Here is a 16,566-nt window from a genome sequence, read left to right as displayed (position 1 = left end):
TTACACCTCTGAGCTATGTGAAATAAAAGTAAAAAAAAGCATCTTGAACCAAATAAAATCTTTTGTCTTAATTATAACTTTATTTTATATAAAAAATTAGCTTCTCTCAATTTTACAATAAGAGCAAAATTCTGCTGTTACGCCCATGTAAATCCAAAGTGGCTCCATTGACTTCAGAGGGGCTCTTTAGGATTTCCACTGGTGTATCAGCATAACTTGGCCCTTAGTCATTGACACAAGTGCAGCTAATGATGCAAAAACATCTGTGTCTTGCTTTGAAAATAGTAGTCTGGGGAAACAGTTAAAATTGGCCAGAATTGGCCAATGTTTAAAAAAATCATATAACTGCTTCTGAAAATTGAAGACACTTGATTGTAGCAATTCCTTGTGGGTCAGTTAAAACTTAGAGGTATATACATAGTGAAAAATGCATGGTAAGTGTTCGATGCAGTTAACTTCTCTGAGTTGGCAACATGGCTTCTGACATAATACTGCTATGCCTGTCGTGACCCTGAACTACATCATTTTCACTCTGTGTGAGGATCCTTTGTGCAATAGGCCAAACAGCTGGATGAGGTTCCCCTCCCCACACTGATCTTTTGAAAGTATTGTGTTCTTTCTGCATGTGGTATGTCATGGCCAAACCCTCCTTCTAGAGACTTTTTATTCCTGAAATCTGTGCTCTGTGCCCGGGGTGGGAAGTGCAGAAGTAGAGTCTTCTGACAGTTACCTCTTGGGTTTTTTTTTTAATCCCTACGTTCAAGCCAGAGTCCCAGGAAAAACTCCCTCCGGGTCCCAAATTCAGAAGGAGCAGCTTCTCTGCTGCTCTGTTATCAGAAAATAGCCTGGGACTGGAGAAGAGTGTGCACCTATGTGAAGAGATTGTGAATGATCTAGTTTTAAAAAGTGAGGCAAGAAGTGCAGCTGGCTGCACGGCAGATGACAGACTTTGCTGGTCCCTGGACAAGGGGGAGCTGGCTCTGAGCCCCCAGAAAGGGCAGAGCCTCAGGCAGAAGGGGGCAGGGCTGGAGGCAAGCTTCCCCCATCCAGTCCTTCAGTGCTTCCTGTGGTTCTAGTGGCAATTTGAAGGGCCCAGGGCTCCAGTCACTGCCATTGCTGCTGTGCTCTGTTAAATCAGCTGCCCTCTTTGGCCCCTCGCTTCTCCCCCATTGGCAGGACTGGCTGGATGTCAGCTAAACTTTTTAACTAACCATATGTGCTAGCAAACACACACTGTAACTGAACAGAAATGTTGTGTTGTTGCTAGGTTCTTAGTGATCTTGAATGTTGCTTGTAATAAAAGTAGGTAACTTTTTGAGACAGAAGTGTGATCTTCCAGTTGATGGTGTCCCTTAGATGTTTCATGGGAATGTTTAAATACTGAATATGGTATAGAAGACTTCAGCTGCAATTGCACTGTTCTCTACATTCGGAAGGTATATTTCTCACGCTGTTATATTTGTATGAACAAATATGAGTTCAACTTGTAACAAGTGACCTTGCACATAAAGAAGAATGAAAAACTCAACTGTTAGTTGATTTTATTCCACCTTCCTCTTTTAAACAGGAGTCAGAACTCTAGAAAAATTCTTTGAAGATTCAACAAGAACATCTCCTGATGAATATCCTTGTTGTTCAGCACATAATTGCTTCCCTAATGGATCACTGTGATAAAAAGCCAATGCGAATCATCAATATTTTGCTAGCCATGGAAGAAGTGCTTTCCAAAGTTGTGAAATTGAGTGTACACAAAATGGAATAAAGGGTGAGATGATACTCTTTTTTAAAAACATGCCCACTCTTGATGTTTCACATTTGTCTTTGGATTACATTTTAACTGGCATTGGTATTCTATGTAATAATCTAACTGACGGGTGGATGTTGAGGAATGGAAGTGTAAAATCTCTATTGTCCTGGATTCACATGCTTGCCAGACTCCCTTCCTTGATAAGTTTTCAGCTACTGCAGTCTAGACCATAGTCATGAGATCACTTTATCATGATGGTTATAGTTTTGAAGGCCAATAGAATGTGGTGCTAGTGAAAAACAGCATGGAAGACTTGGTCTATGACAAAATCCGCAGATTTCTGCTTGGTATATTTACTCTGTTATCCATGCTAGAACCTGTTTATTGAAATAGGCATTGGCTGCTATGCTCTTTCATAAAAATAAAAATGCCCTAAATGATTCATATAAAAAGTTTACTTGACGATTAGCTGTTACAAAAACAGTGGTTAATGGGCAGTGAAGAGAAATCAAGCTGCTGCTGTCTTGCCATCGGTGACCCCTCTCAACTGCAATAAAACTGTTCTGTTAATATATTTGAAACCAATTATTTTGTTGGCAAAAACACATTAACATGTGAAGAGTGTGTCACATTTGTAAATATAGGAGTTGAAGAGAGAGCATACCAAACTGTCTCATAACATCTGTTAATTGGGTATGACTTTCAACTTCAAATTTTAGAGCGCTTCATTTGGCTATTTTAAAAGATGTTCTGGGTCTACTTTTGCTTCCCTTAATCATTTTGAATAGAATCCAACTTCACCATTAGCCCCATTGATATTGGTGGAACAACTTCTAGAGGCAGGGCTTGATCTTGCAAATAACTTAAGCACAGCCATAGTCTTTATGACTTGAAGGTGAAATCTGTTAAAGGCAATGGGATTCTCATGTGCTTAAAGTTTAGCCTGTGTATAAATGCTTTGCTGGATAAGGCCATACTGCCTGGCCCCTTGCAAGACTAAAGCATCAGTTACTGCTCAGTGTGAGTAAGGGAAGCAGAAAATGCCCTTTGGGATTACCCTGATTTAGCAGAGCACGGTTGGGTCCTATATGACTGTGTTTTTTCAAAAATTGAAATTGAGCGTAGACAGTTTAGCAAATTAATTGTCTCTAATCTAGTCTAATTGCATTTAGCAATGGGAATCCCTTCATCTTGTTAAAATAGTAGCTATTGAACTTTATAATGTAGCTTCTGCTCAATCAAGGGAGCTTTCATCCAAAACAATTTGATGATTTATTTGGCTGTGCTAGTCCAGTAAGTAGTCTGGCTTCACTAGGCAAATGGCATATGGCCACTAAGGGTGGGGACAGCTTACTGCAGACAGAAGAACACCCAGGCCATCTTTGGTAGAGGTCAAGATGCCTGTCTGATACCTGTGTACTGGACACCAGTGCTCACTTGCATGCTTACAAGCAAAAACAAAGCTGACCCATTCTCCACATAGTTTCAGAGAGGTAACCCGGTTACTCTGTTTCAGCAAAAACAACAAGGATTTCAGTGGCTTCTTAAAGACTAAAAAATGTATGGGCATAAGCTTTCATGAGTTTCATATCTGACAAAGTGAGATTTGTTAGTCTTTAAGGTGTCACCAGACTCCTTGTTGAGTCTCCATATTGGACTCTTATGTGTAACAATGTCCATAAGCTGTTCCTCTTTTAGTAAAAGGAGCTACACGCTAGGGATGTAGTAGTATAGTTGATTAACCTATTAACCAATAAGCAAAAGCTTATAGGTTAATGCTATAGACTACACACATTCCCTCCCCCAGGCCAGTAAATTCTTTAGCAGGCTGGCCAGCAGCTATGCCCAGTCCTGGCTTTTGCCGGGTCCAGGACCTACCCCTGCTGCAGCTCTGCATTTAAAGTGTATTAGGAGCCAGGCGGACAGGCAGCCCGGCTCAGTTCTAGCTTGTGCTGGGCCCGGGAGCTCACCCTACCCTTCCTTGGTCAGGGGCTGCTGCCACCCCGCACTGCTGCCTCTATATTAGCGCAGGGTGACAGACAGCCAGTCCGTGAAGGGTTTTTAAACTGGTTCCCCTCACGGACCAGCTCCCGCTTGGCACCCCATGCTGCTGCCTCTGATTCAGAGGCAGCAGCGTGGCGGGGGGTGCCTCGGGAGTGGCTGCAGAGTGCACTGGCTGCTAGCCCCATCCATGGGGACAATTGATTAGTTGAGTAACTAATAACAATTCATTAGGTTAATCAGTTATTCAGTTAACCAATATTTAACATTCCCTACCCCCCCCCCCCCCCCACACACACACACTTGGCAGAATTTGGCCCCATAGTTATATTTTCATCTGCCCCTAGGGGAGCCATGTTTTCAAATGAAATATATATTTTTAATGTAATATATGGCCTATAATAAAAGTTGTTCAGAGCTTCATAATCACAAATTTTACGGAATTTTACCTTCACTGTGCAATGGATTTGACAAATAGACTCTGAGCCAGTGATCCATATGTTAAAGTTTAACAAGGTCTGGACAGCTGTTCTTAATCTGAGTGCAAGAAAGTTTCATCCTTGCAATATTAAGTAAATGTAATTTAGATAGATACACAGTAAACTAAAGAGATGCCATCCTGGATTTAGTACATACTTGATATGTTGTACATTTAGAGAACTACATATGGTCACAATTCTGAGTAAGATTATTTAACGTTTTGCGGGGGGGGGGGGTTAAAATGTTTCTTGAATTTGAGAGGGGTTTTTTTTTGGGTGGGTGATGGGGTTATAGCCTGTTTTTTAAAAATGTTATGTACCCTTTAAGTTTTTTAGAAAAAATCACTTTGGATTTCTTTTTAATCGTTTTATTATAATTTGTTAAAAGCAATTAGTTATAACTGGAAAGCTTTGTTGAATGCTGAAACAAATGCCAAGATGATATTTTTTTAAATAGTATAAAGTTACTTCATATAAACAAAGGGCTGGAATTTTGACCTGATACCAGTCCAATTTAGACACAGGCAGAAAATCAAAATTAAGTCTAATACAGATTAAACCTCAAAACAGTTTATGCAACTCATGCTGCCATTAAATGGGTAACTAGATTTTGTAAGAAGTGTGGGATCAGGCTTTAGGTCCAATTCTGTCCTCAGGAGTATCCGACTCCTGTACATGTCATTGAGACCTTGTGTATGTGAACCTGGGATCTCTGAAGCTTAGTATAGGAGCCTCTACAGCAGGAGTGGGCAATAATTTTTGTCCGGGGGCTACTTCAAAAATTTTTAAAGTAGCCCCAGGCCACACCAGAAGGGGCGGGACCTAAACAGGAAGGGGCAGGGCTACCGCACCCCCAGACCATCATTGGTCTGGAGGTGAGGGAGCCCTTTTGCCCCCCCTTTCCACTAGGCACCCATGCCCTGGAAGAGGCTTGGCATGCTTCCCCACCCCCAGGCTAGTCAGGGCTTGGGGGCGGGGGGAGGGAGGGCACAGGAAGCCGCTTCCTGCCCTGCCAGGAGCACATGACACTTTGAAGTGCCACGGGCTCCTCTCAGGGCAGGGCAAAGGAAGCTTCATGCAGCTCCCCAGGCCCTGATTGGCCTGGGTGCAAAGGAGAGCGTGAAGCCTCCTCTGTTCTCCCCCTCAACTTGCGAGCAGCGCCTAGCACTTCAAAGCTCCATGTGCTCCTGGCAGGGTGGGGGAAGCTTCATGCACTCCCTTGCCCTCAGGCCCTAATTGGCCTGGGGGCGGGGGAGCAGCAGGGCCTCTGTGGCTGGATCCACCCTCTTGATGGGCCGATCCGGCCCATGGAGGCCCTTTTGCCCACCCTGTTCTACAGCTTGAGCTATAAAGCCAGCTGGCTCTCAGCCCATTCTGTAGAGCCATGGTCACCAACCAGTCGATTGCGATCAACTGGTTGATCCCGAGGCCTCGACCAGTCGATTGCGAGGTGTTCTGGGCCCATTTCCCCCCACCCCCAAGAAGCCCCACTACCTACCTCAAGCAACAATGGAGGGTAGTGGCAGCTTCCCATGGCGTGGATGGAAGTCCTACAAGCTGCGCATCGCTTCTGGGAGTTCTGGAAATGCGCTGGCTGTTTCCTTGCCCCAGCTCCCTGATGTTCCGGGAACTTACCGGGTAAGTCCCCAGACGCTTTCCCTTCTCTGTGGGAGGGGGAGTCGGGCCCGGAGGTAGCACTTGTGTGGGCTTCCCTGCTCCACGGGTGGGAGGGAGGTTGACCCCAAGGGGTCGCGTACGCGGGCTTCCCTGCTCCGCGGGAGGGGGGAGTCAGGTCCGGCAGAAGCGCGTGATGGGGCTTCCTTCCTCTGCGGGAGCAGCGGGTCGGCCCCAAAGGGAGCGCGCAACAGAGGCCTCTCTCCAAGGCTGGTGTAGAGGACTCCCTGACCCCACTGGCATCCCACCCCCGAACCCTGTTCCTGCCCCCTGCCACAGAACCTTGTCCCCTGCCCCCCCGTTCCCTCTCCCCTGCCCCCAGCCACAGAACTGTCCCTTCCCCTGCAGAAACCTGCCCGCTTCTCCCCTCCCCCCCCCCGCTGCAGAAACCTGTCTCCCCCTGCTGTAGAAACCTGGCCCTCTGCCCCCCTCCCCCCCCCGCTGCAGAAACCTGTCCTCCTGGCACCCTGTTTCCTCGCCCCAGCCACAGAACCCTACCCCCACTGGCACCCTGTTCCCTGCCCCAGCACCTACTGGCACCTTGTTTCCTCGCCCCAGCCACAGAACCCTGCCCCCACTGGCACCCTGTTCCCTGCCCCAGCACCTACTAGCACCCTTCCCCAGTACCATGTCCCCTGCTCCCAACTGACTTTTCTGTGGGTCAGTGACCCCTGACTCAAGACAGGTTCCCTGCCCTTCTCATAAATAAAGACAATGCAGAACTTTTTGTATTTGTCATAGTATTTTATTTAAAAATGAAGCCTGGCCAACAAACCCCCAGTTGGGGCCAAGCCCCCATCTGGCCACAGCCACTCCTGCACTCCCCTTTCCCCCAGGCCCTAGATCTGAGCTTATCATACACTGTAACCCCCTGCCCTGAGCCCCTAACATACCCCAACCCAAATTCCTGAACCCTCACATCGACAAACGTGTGGCTTGCTTACATAGGCGTGCGCCCGCCGGGCCATTTATGTGTGCCTGCGGAGCAATCTGGGCTGGCCCCGCCCCCGGGTGTGCGGCAGGTGCCAGCCCCGGGCGCATGGGTGGCTCTTGCCCCGGGGTCGCGGCACATGTCGGTGCCGGCCCCGGGCGCACGGCGCCTGGGCAGCTCTTGCCTGGGGTCGCGGCACATGCCGGTGCTGGCCCCGGGCGGGCGGTGCATGCTTGGCTCCGCCCCCAGGCAAATGGCCTGTGATTGGCCCCGCCCCCGGATGTGCGCTGCATGCTTGGCTCTGCCCCCAGGAACGTGGCCTGTGAGCAGCCCTGCCCCCGGACGCACGGCGCATGAACGGCTCCGCCCGCTGGCGTCTGGCAGCCCCAAAACGTTGGGGACCACTGCATTAACCCAATGCATTAACCCCAGCTCGGGGCCGAGCCCAGTGCACAAGGAGAGGCTGCTGCAGCCCTGCCCAGCCAGGCACTCCTTCTGACATGGCGCGGCCCAGCCAGTGGTGACACTCTGGGGCCCCTGCACCGAAGGGGCGGCTCTCGGGCTCTGCGCGCGTGATCGGCCGCTGGGGGCGCAGGTGGGCAAGTGGCGCTGGCGAGGCAGGGAGCCCAGCCGCCCCTCTCCCCCTGTGAGCGGCTCCTCTGCTGTTGCTAGAGCTGCACCGGAGATGGCGGTCGGCAGTAGGGGTACAAAGGCGGGGGGGGGGGCCCCACAGGTGGGGAAGGAGAGTTGCGGGGGTGTGCATAGGAGGTGGTGGCAATTGAGGGGGAAATCTCGCTCCCCTGGGGCACAGAGCCCCCAGAAGGGTCCGAGGCCGGAGGTCAAATCAGTGAGGCAGGAAAGAAACCCAAAAGAGAAAACTTTATGATGCATGCATGCAGGCTGTCACTTCCAAGAGTGAAGCAGCAGCCCTGACAGACAGATTCAGGTATCCTTTATACAGAATGCTTAGACAGCTCAGTTGTGGATTGTTCTTCTTTAACATATCAAAGTCTCAGCAGAAGTACTTTGAGACTTCTGTTCACCCCAGGAGTGCTAGAAGTAAGTTTTTACAGTACACAAAGCCACATGAGAACTTGAGTGGAGGAGTCTACAAGGCAAACTGTGACAAAGATAAGGGTTTACATGACAAATTGTGACAGACTAGGAGTATCCATGAATTTGAGATAGTCATTTGTAAGGGTCTTTGATTAGAGCTAATTTGATTTCTCTCTGTTACAGGGAGAGAGGCCTGGAAAACTTTTTAACCCTTACAGCAGTTTTCTTTTAGAAAGTTATGATTTCTGCACAGTCTCCCCTTAGACACAATTGGAGTTATTTGATTTTTCTCCCACAATTCCCCCCTTTAATACTCCTATTGGAGTATTACTCAAAGTTATTTTAGACATTCTTAAGTATTCTTCTTTTGCTAGGATGAATTCTTATCTTAGAGGGAGGTTTTCTTTATCAGTTGGGTAAATGATCCACTGCCCATTCACCCCCAGATCTTTACCAGTGCCAATATTGCTTTTAAAACATAAGGGAAACATAAGGGAAGCATTCCCTGATGGATGTAATGCTTGAGTAAGGGGAATCCCTGAGGCAATCAGATTTTTATGCCAAATCTGCCTGTTCCCCCCCATGACTATGTACTTTTGGCACAGTGTTATCATTCTGGGCATTTACCCACTCCCGATCTCCTGTAGAGTACTGACTACCAGTAAATCTGAATTTTAGGGGTCTGGTCCACAGGGAGGCAGGAGTTGGGATAAACTGTAATGGTAAAAGGCCTTCAGAGCCTATTATAAGCTGTTCACATATCCAACAGTCACTTGTATTGGTGAGGGACACAACCTTTTGCAGGGCTTCCCAATAAGGGTGAGGAAAGTTATATACTAAGGCTATTCTGACTACTAAAAGAAGGAAAACAATCCCCATCTTATTATAGTATCTTAAGTCTCTAAAGTAGAAAGGATAATAATAATATAGTAATTAGCTAGCAACTAGCAAAGCAGTCTTTTAACTAAACTTAATCAGTTAGTATTGTTTGGCTTGCCTCTGCAGGCACTCTTCGAGATTTCGTAGTCTCTTAGTTCACTCAGTACTGGAATGGATTCCCCTTGCTATGGGGCGCCAGGCTCACCTGTAGGTCTTTGCTGGCACAGTCCTACCTCTCAGGTTGTACCTCGAAGCTCCTGGTGGAGGCTGGTTTGGTAACAGTCTGGTTTGAGAGTCTGCCGCCTCGGTCCGCTGAACCTCGTCCTCAGGTGATTCCTCCGGGGAGGGGTCCTGGGTGACGGGGTCAATCAGCTCTGTGGGATCTGCAGTTCGGCGTACATGACTTGCGTGGATCCACGAGGGGCCCTCCTTCACCTTTACTGCTGTGTGGGTGATGAGCAGCAATTGGAACGGTCCTTCCCACCGGGCTGTCAGGGAATTCTTTCTGCGATGTTCCTTCACGAACACGTAGTCGCCTGGTTGGATGTTGTGGCACGGTACATCAGTAGGTACTGGGAGGGCTTCCTTTACCTGCAGATGCAAGCTCTTCTAACCGTCATTTTATGTCTAGGTTTTTTTCTTTCTGTGTGGCTGCTAGCCTGTGGGCCTCCTGCAACATTAAACTGCTTACAAATCACACATGAATTAGATATTCTTGAGACAGCTTCTAGGTGCACGCCTGGGGCGTACCATTGTTTTGGGATTTGTGAGGCCACCCCCCTTTTGCTCATGTGTGTCATTTGATGAGACACCTGAGCAAGCTGCCATGTGAGAGATTTTTGGGGCAACTGGGCAGCCATCAGGTGCACCCATTATCCCAGCTGGGGATAAGGAGCAGCCTGCTTTCTCCCAAAGGTTTTTCTCTGCAGGTTGAGCAGCTTGCTGTAGTTCTATCAGGTCCTGCAAAGAAACAGGGAGGGAAAGAGAGACCAGAATCTGAAAGGGAGCCAGAGGTCCATGTGCTGCTGCACGTCTGGCCGCTGCATCAGCATTCCCATTACCCAGAGAAACAGGATCAGTGGCACCTGTGTGGGCCGGGCAATGGGTAATAGAAAGGGATGTGGGTAGCTGAATAGCATCAAGGAGTTGGGAGATAAGGGGACCATGAGAGATAGCAGAGCCAGAAGGGGTAAGGAAACCTCGTTGTTTCCAAATTTGTTCTGTGGCATGACAGACAGAGAAAGCATACTTTGAATCAGTATAAATGGCAGCAGACTGTCCGGACGCTAAAAGGCAAGCACGAATTAAAGCGATGAGCTCAGCAGCCTGAGCTGATTTGATTCCTGGAAGAGAAAAAAACCTCTAAAACATTATTATCTGAGACCACTGCATATCCAGCCTTTAGTTTACCAACTGAATTTCTTTTATATGAGCCATCAGTGTACAATACAAGATTTGCATTTTCCAGCGGTTGATCAGACAAATTTTTGGGGAGGTTTTACACAGTGCCCAAGCAATTCTTCACAGTTATGGGTATGTGCTTTACCATTAGAGGGTAAAGGAGAAAAAGTAGCTGGGTTAAGTACATTACATCTTTGAATTACCACATTTGGGGAAGAGAGGATAACATTCTCATACAGGGTTTGTCTCTGAACAGATAGGTGCTGAGTGCGGTGTTGCTGTAAGAGAGCAGAGACAGCATGAGGGACCTGTAAGATAATGCTGTGGCCTAATGTGACAGGTTGGGCCTTTTTAAAGTAATTCAGCAGCAGCTGCAACTGCCCTCAGACAAAGTGGGAACCCACGGGCTACTGAGTCCAGTGTTGCAGAAAAATAAGCTACTGGACGAGGTGTGTGTCCAAGGGGTTGACAGAGAGCTCCAGCTGCAATTCCATCCTGTTCATGACAAAACAGAGTAAAAGGCTTGCTATATTTAGGTAAGCCCACTGTGCAGAAGAGTTTTAAGGGAAAGGAAAGCAGATTCACATTCTGGGGACCAGGTCACTGGGTCAGGAGCTAAGATTAAGAGTAGAATAGTAAGGGGCCTGGTGAGTCCAGAAAAGTTAGGAATCCATTGTCTGCAATATCCTGCAGTACCCAGAAATTTGTATACCTGACTTTGGTGAAAGGGTGAGGAATGAAAAAAAAACTTGTGAGATTCACTCAGGTGTTAACTGGCGGCCATCTCCTGAAAGTAAATGTCCTAAGTACTGAACTCTTTGTTTTACAAACTACAATTTGGCTTTGGAAGCCTTGTGACCCTTATTAGCAAGACACTTTAACACATAGGAGGTATCAGTTTTTTACATCTTTCCTCAGTTTCACTAGCAATTAGCACATCATCAACATACTGAACTGCAGGGAAGAGAGAGAGAGTTAAGGTCAGCTTTTTAAAAACTGAGAAAACAGAGTAGGGCTTTTACAATAACTTTACAAAAACATGTCCAGGTTAATTGATGACCCTGAAAGGAAAAGGCAAAGAGAAATTGGGAATTCTTATGCACTGGAATACAAAAGAAGGCAGAACATAAATCTATTACAGAAAACCAGGTCAGGTACTACTGGAAATCTAGGGATTACAAACTTATTAATGACTCTTAGGTCTTCTACAAATCTATAGATTTGCTTTTTCACAGGTAGTATAGGTGTATTACATGGTGAAGTTGTATAAACAAGTATCCCTTGTTTAAGGAGGGAGAGATTACAGGCTTAATGCCCTCTTGTGCCTCCCTAGCCAATAGATACAGGGCTACCCTTGGGAAAGGCTTGTTGTGTCTGTATGTTATTTGCACTGGTGTTGCAGAGGCTAGCAACCCCACTTCATTCACATGGGCTGCCCACAATGTCTCTGGGACTTCTGAGAGGTCCAGGAGGGGTGTATGTCCTGAGGTCTCATCAGATTCCTCTGAGAGTAGTAATGCCATCAAATTTGGAGCCTGATAGGGGGAAAGGTCAACAAATATCCCTTCCTCTCTACAGAGAAGGTTTGCACCCAATTTACACAACAAGTCACGTCCCATAAGGTTTACAGGAGAACAGGGAGATAACAGGAAAGAATGTTCAGCTGACAAGGGTCCAAAGCGGGGTGGGGGTGCAGATGGCACATCTGGGGAATCAAGCTGTTTCTTTAGAGTAGCCAATTCTTGCTGCAGCTTTTCAATAGAATCTTTTTTGCTAGCCATAATGCTCTGATTTTTTTTACTGCCACATCCTCCCAGAGGCACCAATATTCCATCTGGTTAGGATGTTTTTCCTCGAGGAAAACTCTAAGATAAGCAAGCTTTTGTAAGTCAAAGCTCTAATTGTCATGTATTCTGGGAATTCCCCTGAGTATAGCCATTCCAAATGCTCAATAATTCCTTAAGTCTCCTTAGTTTCAAACCTGCAGGCAATACCTAGCTGACTGATCATCTGAGACAAGGGAGTCCCAGGCTGTGAGAAACCTTTCCCCTCAGTAGGAGACAGACTTGAGGGAGCAATCTTATCCATGTTAGCACTGTCTTGTCCAAGGACAGCGCAGGAGCCCAACAGTACTACCCTCCCCAAGGATAGTACAGGCGTCCAGCAGCACTACCCTCTCCAAGGATAGTGTGGGAGTCCACACAAACTGTCAGCTTCACTCATACTCCTTATGTGCCGGGGGAAACCGCCCTTGCTTTCAGCAGCTGTGCAGTGACACTGACAGCGCTGGTGCGGCTGCGGTCCCACTCCGGACTTCACTCACTCAAAACCATGTGCTTGGACTCGCCACCAATCAGTCAGCAACAACAACAACAACAACAACAAAATCCAACCCCTATTTGGCTATACCCAGTGTTTTCGTTTTAAGTTTTCCCTCAAGCCTCTTAACAAAAAATTTTAAGTAAAAGATGACTCTTACCGCCAGCCGGTCCAGCTGGTGACGAGAACAGGGAGGCGGACCGGGGGATTTTAAATGGATCCCTTACCCTCCAGATGCGCGTTGTAGTCCGTTCCCATTCCCCGTCATCAGCCTTTCCAACTGGAGTTCCAAGCCATCCCACTTCTGACACCAAATTGAGGGGGAAATCTCGCTCCCCTGGGGCACAGAGCCCCCAGAAGGGTCCGAGGCCGGAGGTCAAATCAGTGAGGCAGGAAAGAAACCCAAAAGAGAAAACTTTATGATGCATGCATGCAGGCTGTCACTTCCAAGAGTGAAGCAGCAGCCCTGACAGACAGATTCAGGTATCCTTTATACAGAATGCTTAGACAGCTCAGTTGTGGATTGTTCTTCTTTAACATATCAAAGTCTCAGCAGAAGTACTTTGAGACTTCTGTTCACCCCAGGAGTGCTAGAAGTAAGTTTTTACAGTACACAAAGCCACATGAGAACTTGAGTGGAGGAGTCTACAAGGCAAACTGTGACACAGATAAGGGTTTACATGACAAATTGTGACAGACTAGGAGTATCCATGAATTTGAGATAGTCATTTGTAAGGGTCTTTGATTAGAGCTAATTTGATTTCTCTCTGTTACAGGGAGAGAGGCCTGGAAAACTTTTTAACCCTTACAGCAGTTTTCTTTTAGAAAGTTATGATTTCTGCACAGTCTCCCCTTAGACACAATTGGAGTTATTTGATTTTTCTCCCACACCAGCCACAGGGGGCACACGGGTGGTGGGAAGGGGCCACACTCACCTGAAGGTCTCCTGCAATCTCCACCCACTTCATGGTGTGCACCCCTGGCTTTTGAAGTGCCCAGGGTCGCTGGAGCATGCGCAGCAGCGCCAAGGCACGCCGGGCTTCGCAGCTTCTGAAGCTGCGGCTGCTGGCATCTTCTTGCGGGGGTGGAGGGACGGGCTTGCCCGGTCACACTCCTCCTCCTCCTCTAGCAGCCTCCAGCCGGCCAGTCTGCCAGTCCGCCCCACATTAGTGTGTGCTCAGGCACACCCTGCACAGCCTGTGCGCATGCCAATGCTTGCTTAGTACCCCAACACTGCCCGACCTGGAGCCCCCTCCCCAAGCCAGCGTCCCTTTCTCCTCCACTTCCTGCATCCAGATTTCCTCCCAGAGCTTGCACCTCTCACCTCTTCCCACACCCAAATCCCTCATTCCCACATCCTGTCTCAACCCAGCGAAGATACGGCTTGATTGCAGGAGTTTTTCAGGATTCTGGAGATATCCCAGAAAAACTCTTTTGCATCCAGGGATGTGTGTGTTTCTTCTGCTTTTTTTAGTAGAAGAGCAAACATGCTCTTTTGGTCACCACTATATTCTTCTTTCCATGAGGAAAAAGGCTTCCAGAAGAAGCGGGTTTTCTGACATTTGGTCCAGTCTAGACAGGCCAAATGTTGGGAAAACCTCTTCCTACAGAAGAATGGGGAGGAGAGCAGAAAAAAACAGTAGTATAAGGATTGGGGATAGCAAGTGATGGAGAGGAGGAGAATAGAAGGATTGGGGCTTTAAGAAGGGTGTGGGGCAGTAGGTCTTGGCTTGTTTTGTCATTTAAAAAGTGATCTTGGGTGTAAAAAGGTTGGAGACCACTGCTGTAGAGGTTCTTCTCTGTTGCTGTGGTCTAGGTGCCATGGCATCAGACAGTGGACCATACTAGGTGTGTGGGCTCCATATGCACCAAAACAGGTATCTGGCCCTCAGAATGAACCATTAGGGATTCCTTTTGCTTTGACCAGTTTGTAAAAACTCAGTGCCATCCACTTTATTTAGCTATCACTTTACTGCAAGAGCTGTAATCAAGGAAAAAAATGTTTGAAGTGGAAGAGTGTGCACACATCCATTGTACCAGTGGTTTTAATAGCTATGTCAGTTGTATTTTGACAAGTGAAAGAGGTGCCACAAAGCACTGGAGTGCCTTGGTTGAAGTAGTAGTATTACTACAGAAATTTCTTATATAGAGTTTGTCAGCACACGTGCGCACACACACACACACTCTTACACTTTTAATAGTGTGGGATGTATCTGATGAACTTTTAAACATGTTTTGTATATTCTTTAAATTAAAAGAGTAAACCATTTTACAATAGCCTTGCTTATACTGATTGATCTCAAAGGCAAAGACTTTGAAAAACAGGAACCATAAATGAAGCTCCTAAGTCTACTTTTAAAGTTGAAGAAATGACCTGATTTACAAAAGTGCTGATCCTACTTAGCAGCTCCCATTAGTGTCATGGGGAATTGCTACATTTTTAGCAGTTCATAGAATCAGGTCATTTTGTTTAGCAGTCTAATTTTTGACATGGTCTTCAAAAAATAAAGGCTTAAGATTTTAGTGCTGCTGATAGTGTTACTTTATCTATTGATTTCAGCTGGTAGTTACAGAGATGGTTTGACAAATAATAAAGACTCTTCAAGATTATTGTTAGATGTTAAATTTCTGGGCTGCTATTTTTTCTTATTTTATCCTAGACAAGAAGTGCCAAAAACTTCGTCATACTTGTTTGACTAGTCCCACTGATTTAATTAGAATGTTTGTGTGAGTAATGCAAGGAGGTTTTGTCCTAAGATTATTTTCTTATGTCTACAATAAAAATAGTTGTAGTCAGAAGAAGAAGAAAAGCCTAATATCATCTAGTGCTTTCCCTGGCTGTACCAATGCAAGATTTACCCCACTTCCTGTTTTCTGTTTTCTAGTGCTTTGTCTTCCCTCATGTAGTGGGGATTCTACTACTGCATAAAGTCTGTACAGTAGTTGAGACTGTTCCTGTAACATTTCTTGACATCATACATGCAGGACTGATGTTCCCTCAACATAAATGCTCTGCATACATTTGGGGAAGGAGGGGGGTATAATTTGAGCACATTCTAGATAGTCTAAAATAATGACACATTTGGCATAAACGCTCATCAACACTATAGCAATTTGTAAATTCCTCTACACCTGTAAATAGGTATTATCATTGATAAAGGAGACAGGAGGTCTCAGGCACATAAAGAAAGTGAAGTGTGCAAAGGAAACACTACCCAAACAACAAAATGGCTAGTTCCTCAATTGGTGTAAGCCAGGATTACTCCTGAGAAGTAAATGGGAGTTTTATCAATTTACATCAGCTGAACTGGAACAAATATGTCTTAATAGACTGGAAGGAGGTAGTGAATCAGATTTGCTGTATATATCCCAGGGCAGAAGCAACCAATAATCAGAGGGGGAGAATGGCAGGGGGAAATCAAGATCAGGGTGGGGGAAGGTCAGCGAAAGAAGGGCACCAAATGGAGAGAGAAAGGAACAAAAACAGGAAGGAAGGAATGAAGTCCAGGAGAACGGAAGTGGAGGAAGAAGTGCAGAAATGTTCATTGGAAGGAAAGCACCGAGATACTGAAGAATGAGGCATCGAAGGAAAGTAGAGAGAAAAGACCAAAAACTAAGCTGTGTCCCAAACTATTACTAAATCACAAGCTTATAATAATTTGATTTTTTTTCTGTAGGTGGGAATGTGCTTCAATATAACTTGCTGCATTGACAAATTACAATAATCCAGAATTCTAGATACACACCAGAAAACACTGGTTCTGCATGTGCACATCTGCATCTACTTGGAAGTATCTTTAGCTTATACATTGCAAAAAGTTGTACTAGAAAAAGGTTGTTATAAGGAGGAGGGACAAAAGAAATCTGATGAGGTTTAATAAGGACAAGTGCAGAGTCCTGCACTGAGGATAGAAGAATCCCAAGTACTGCTACAAGCTGGGGACCAAATGGTTAGGCAGTGGTTCTGCAGAAAAGGACCTGGTAATTACAGTAAATGAGAAGCTGGATATGAGTCAACAGTGTGCCCTTCTTGCCAAGAAGGCTAAAGGTATAATGGGCTGCATTAGTGAGCGCACTGC

The 16,566-nt window shown here is 46.4% G+C and overlaps 1 protein-coding gene across 1 annotated transcript in view; it reads left to right on the top strand.

The window, feature by feature from the left end:
• The window catches only part of SH3BGRL2 (SH3 domain binding glutamate rich protein like 2), a 56,660-nt gene extending 54,343 nt beyond the window's left edge, over window positions 1–2,317 (top strand). Inside the window, exon 4 of the mRNA XM_075923782.2 lies at window positions 1,568–2,317. Coding sequence (XP_075779897.1) covers window positions 1,568–1,582 — 15 coding nt within the window. The 3' untranslated portion in view covers window positions 1,583–2,317. The remainder of the gene's footprint in view (window positions 1–1,567) is intronic.
• Window positions 2,318–16,566: the final 14,249 nt, after the last annotated feature.

Source organism: Pelodiscus sinensis, chromosome 3 (assembly GCF_052426305.1).
Source record: "Pelodiscus sinensis isolate ZL-2025 chromosome 3, ASM5242630v1, whole genome shotgun sequence".
Taxonomy (NCBI): Eukaryota; Metazoa; Chordata; order Testudines; family Trionychidae; genus Pelodiscus; species Pelodiscus sinensis.
The sequence above is the reverse complement of the archived record's forward strand: the minus strand, read 5'-3'. Positions and strand labels throughout refer to the sequence as shown.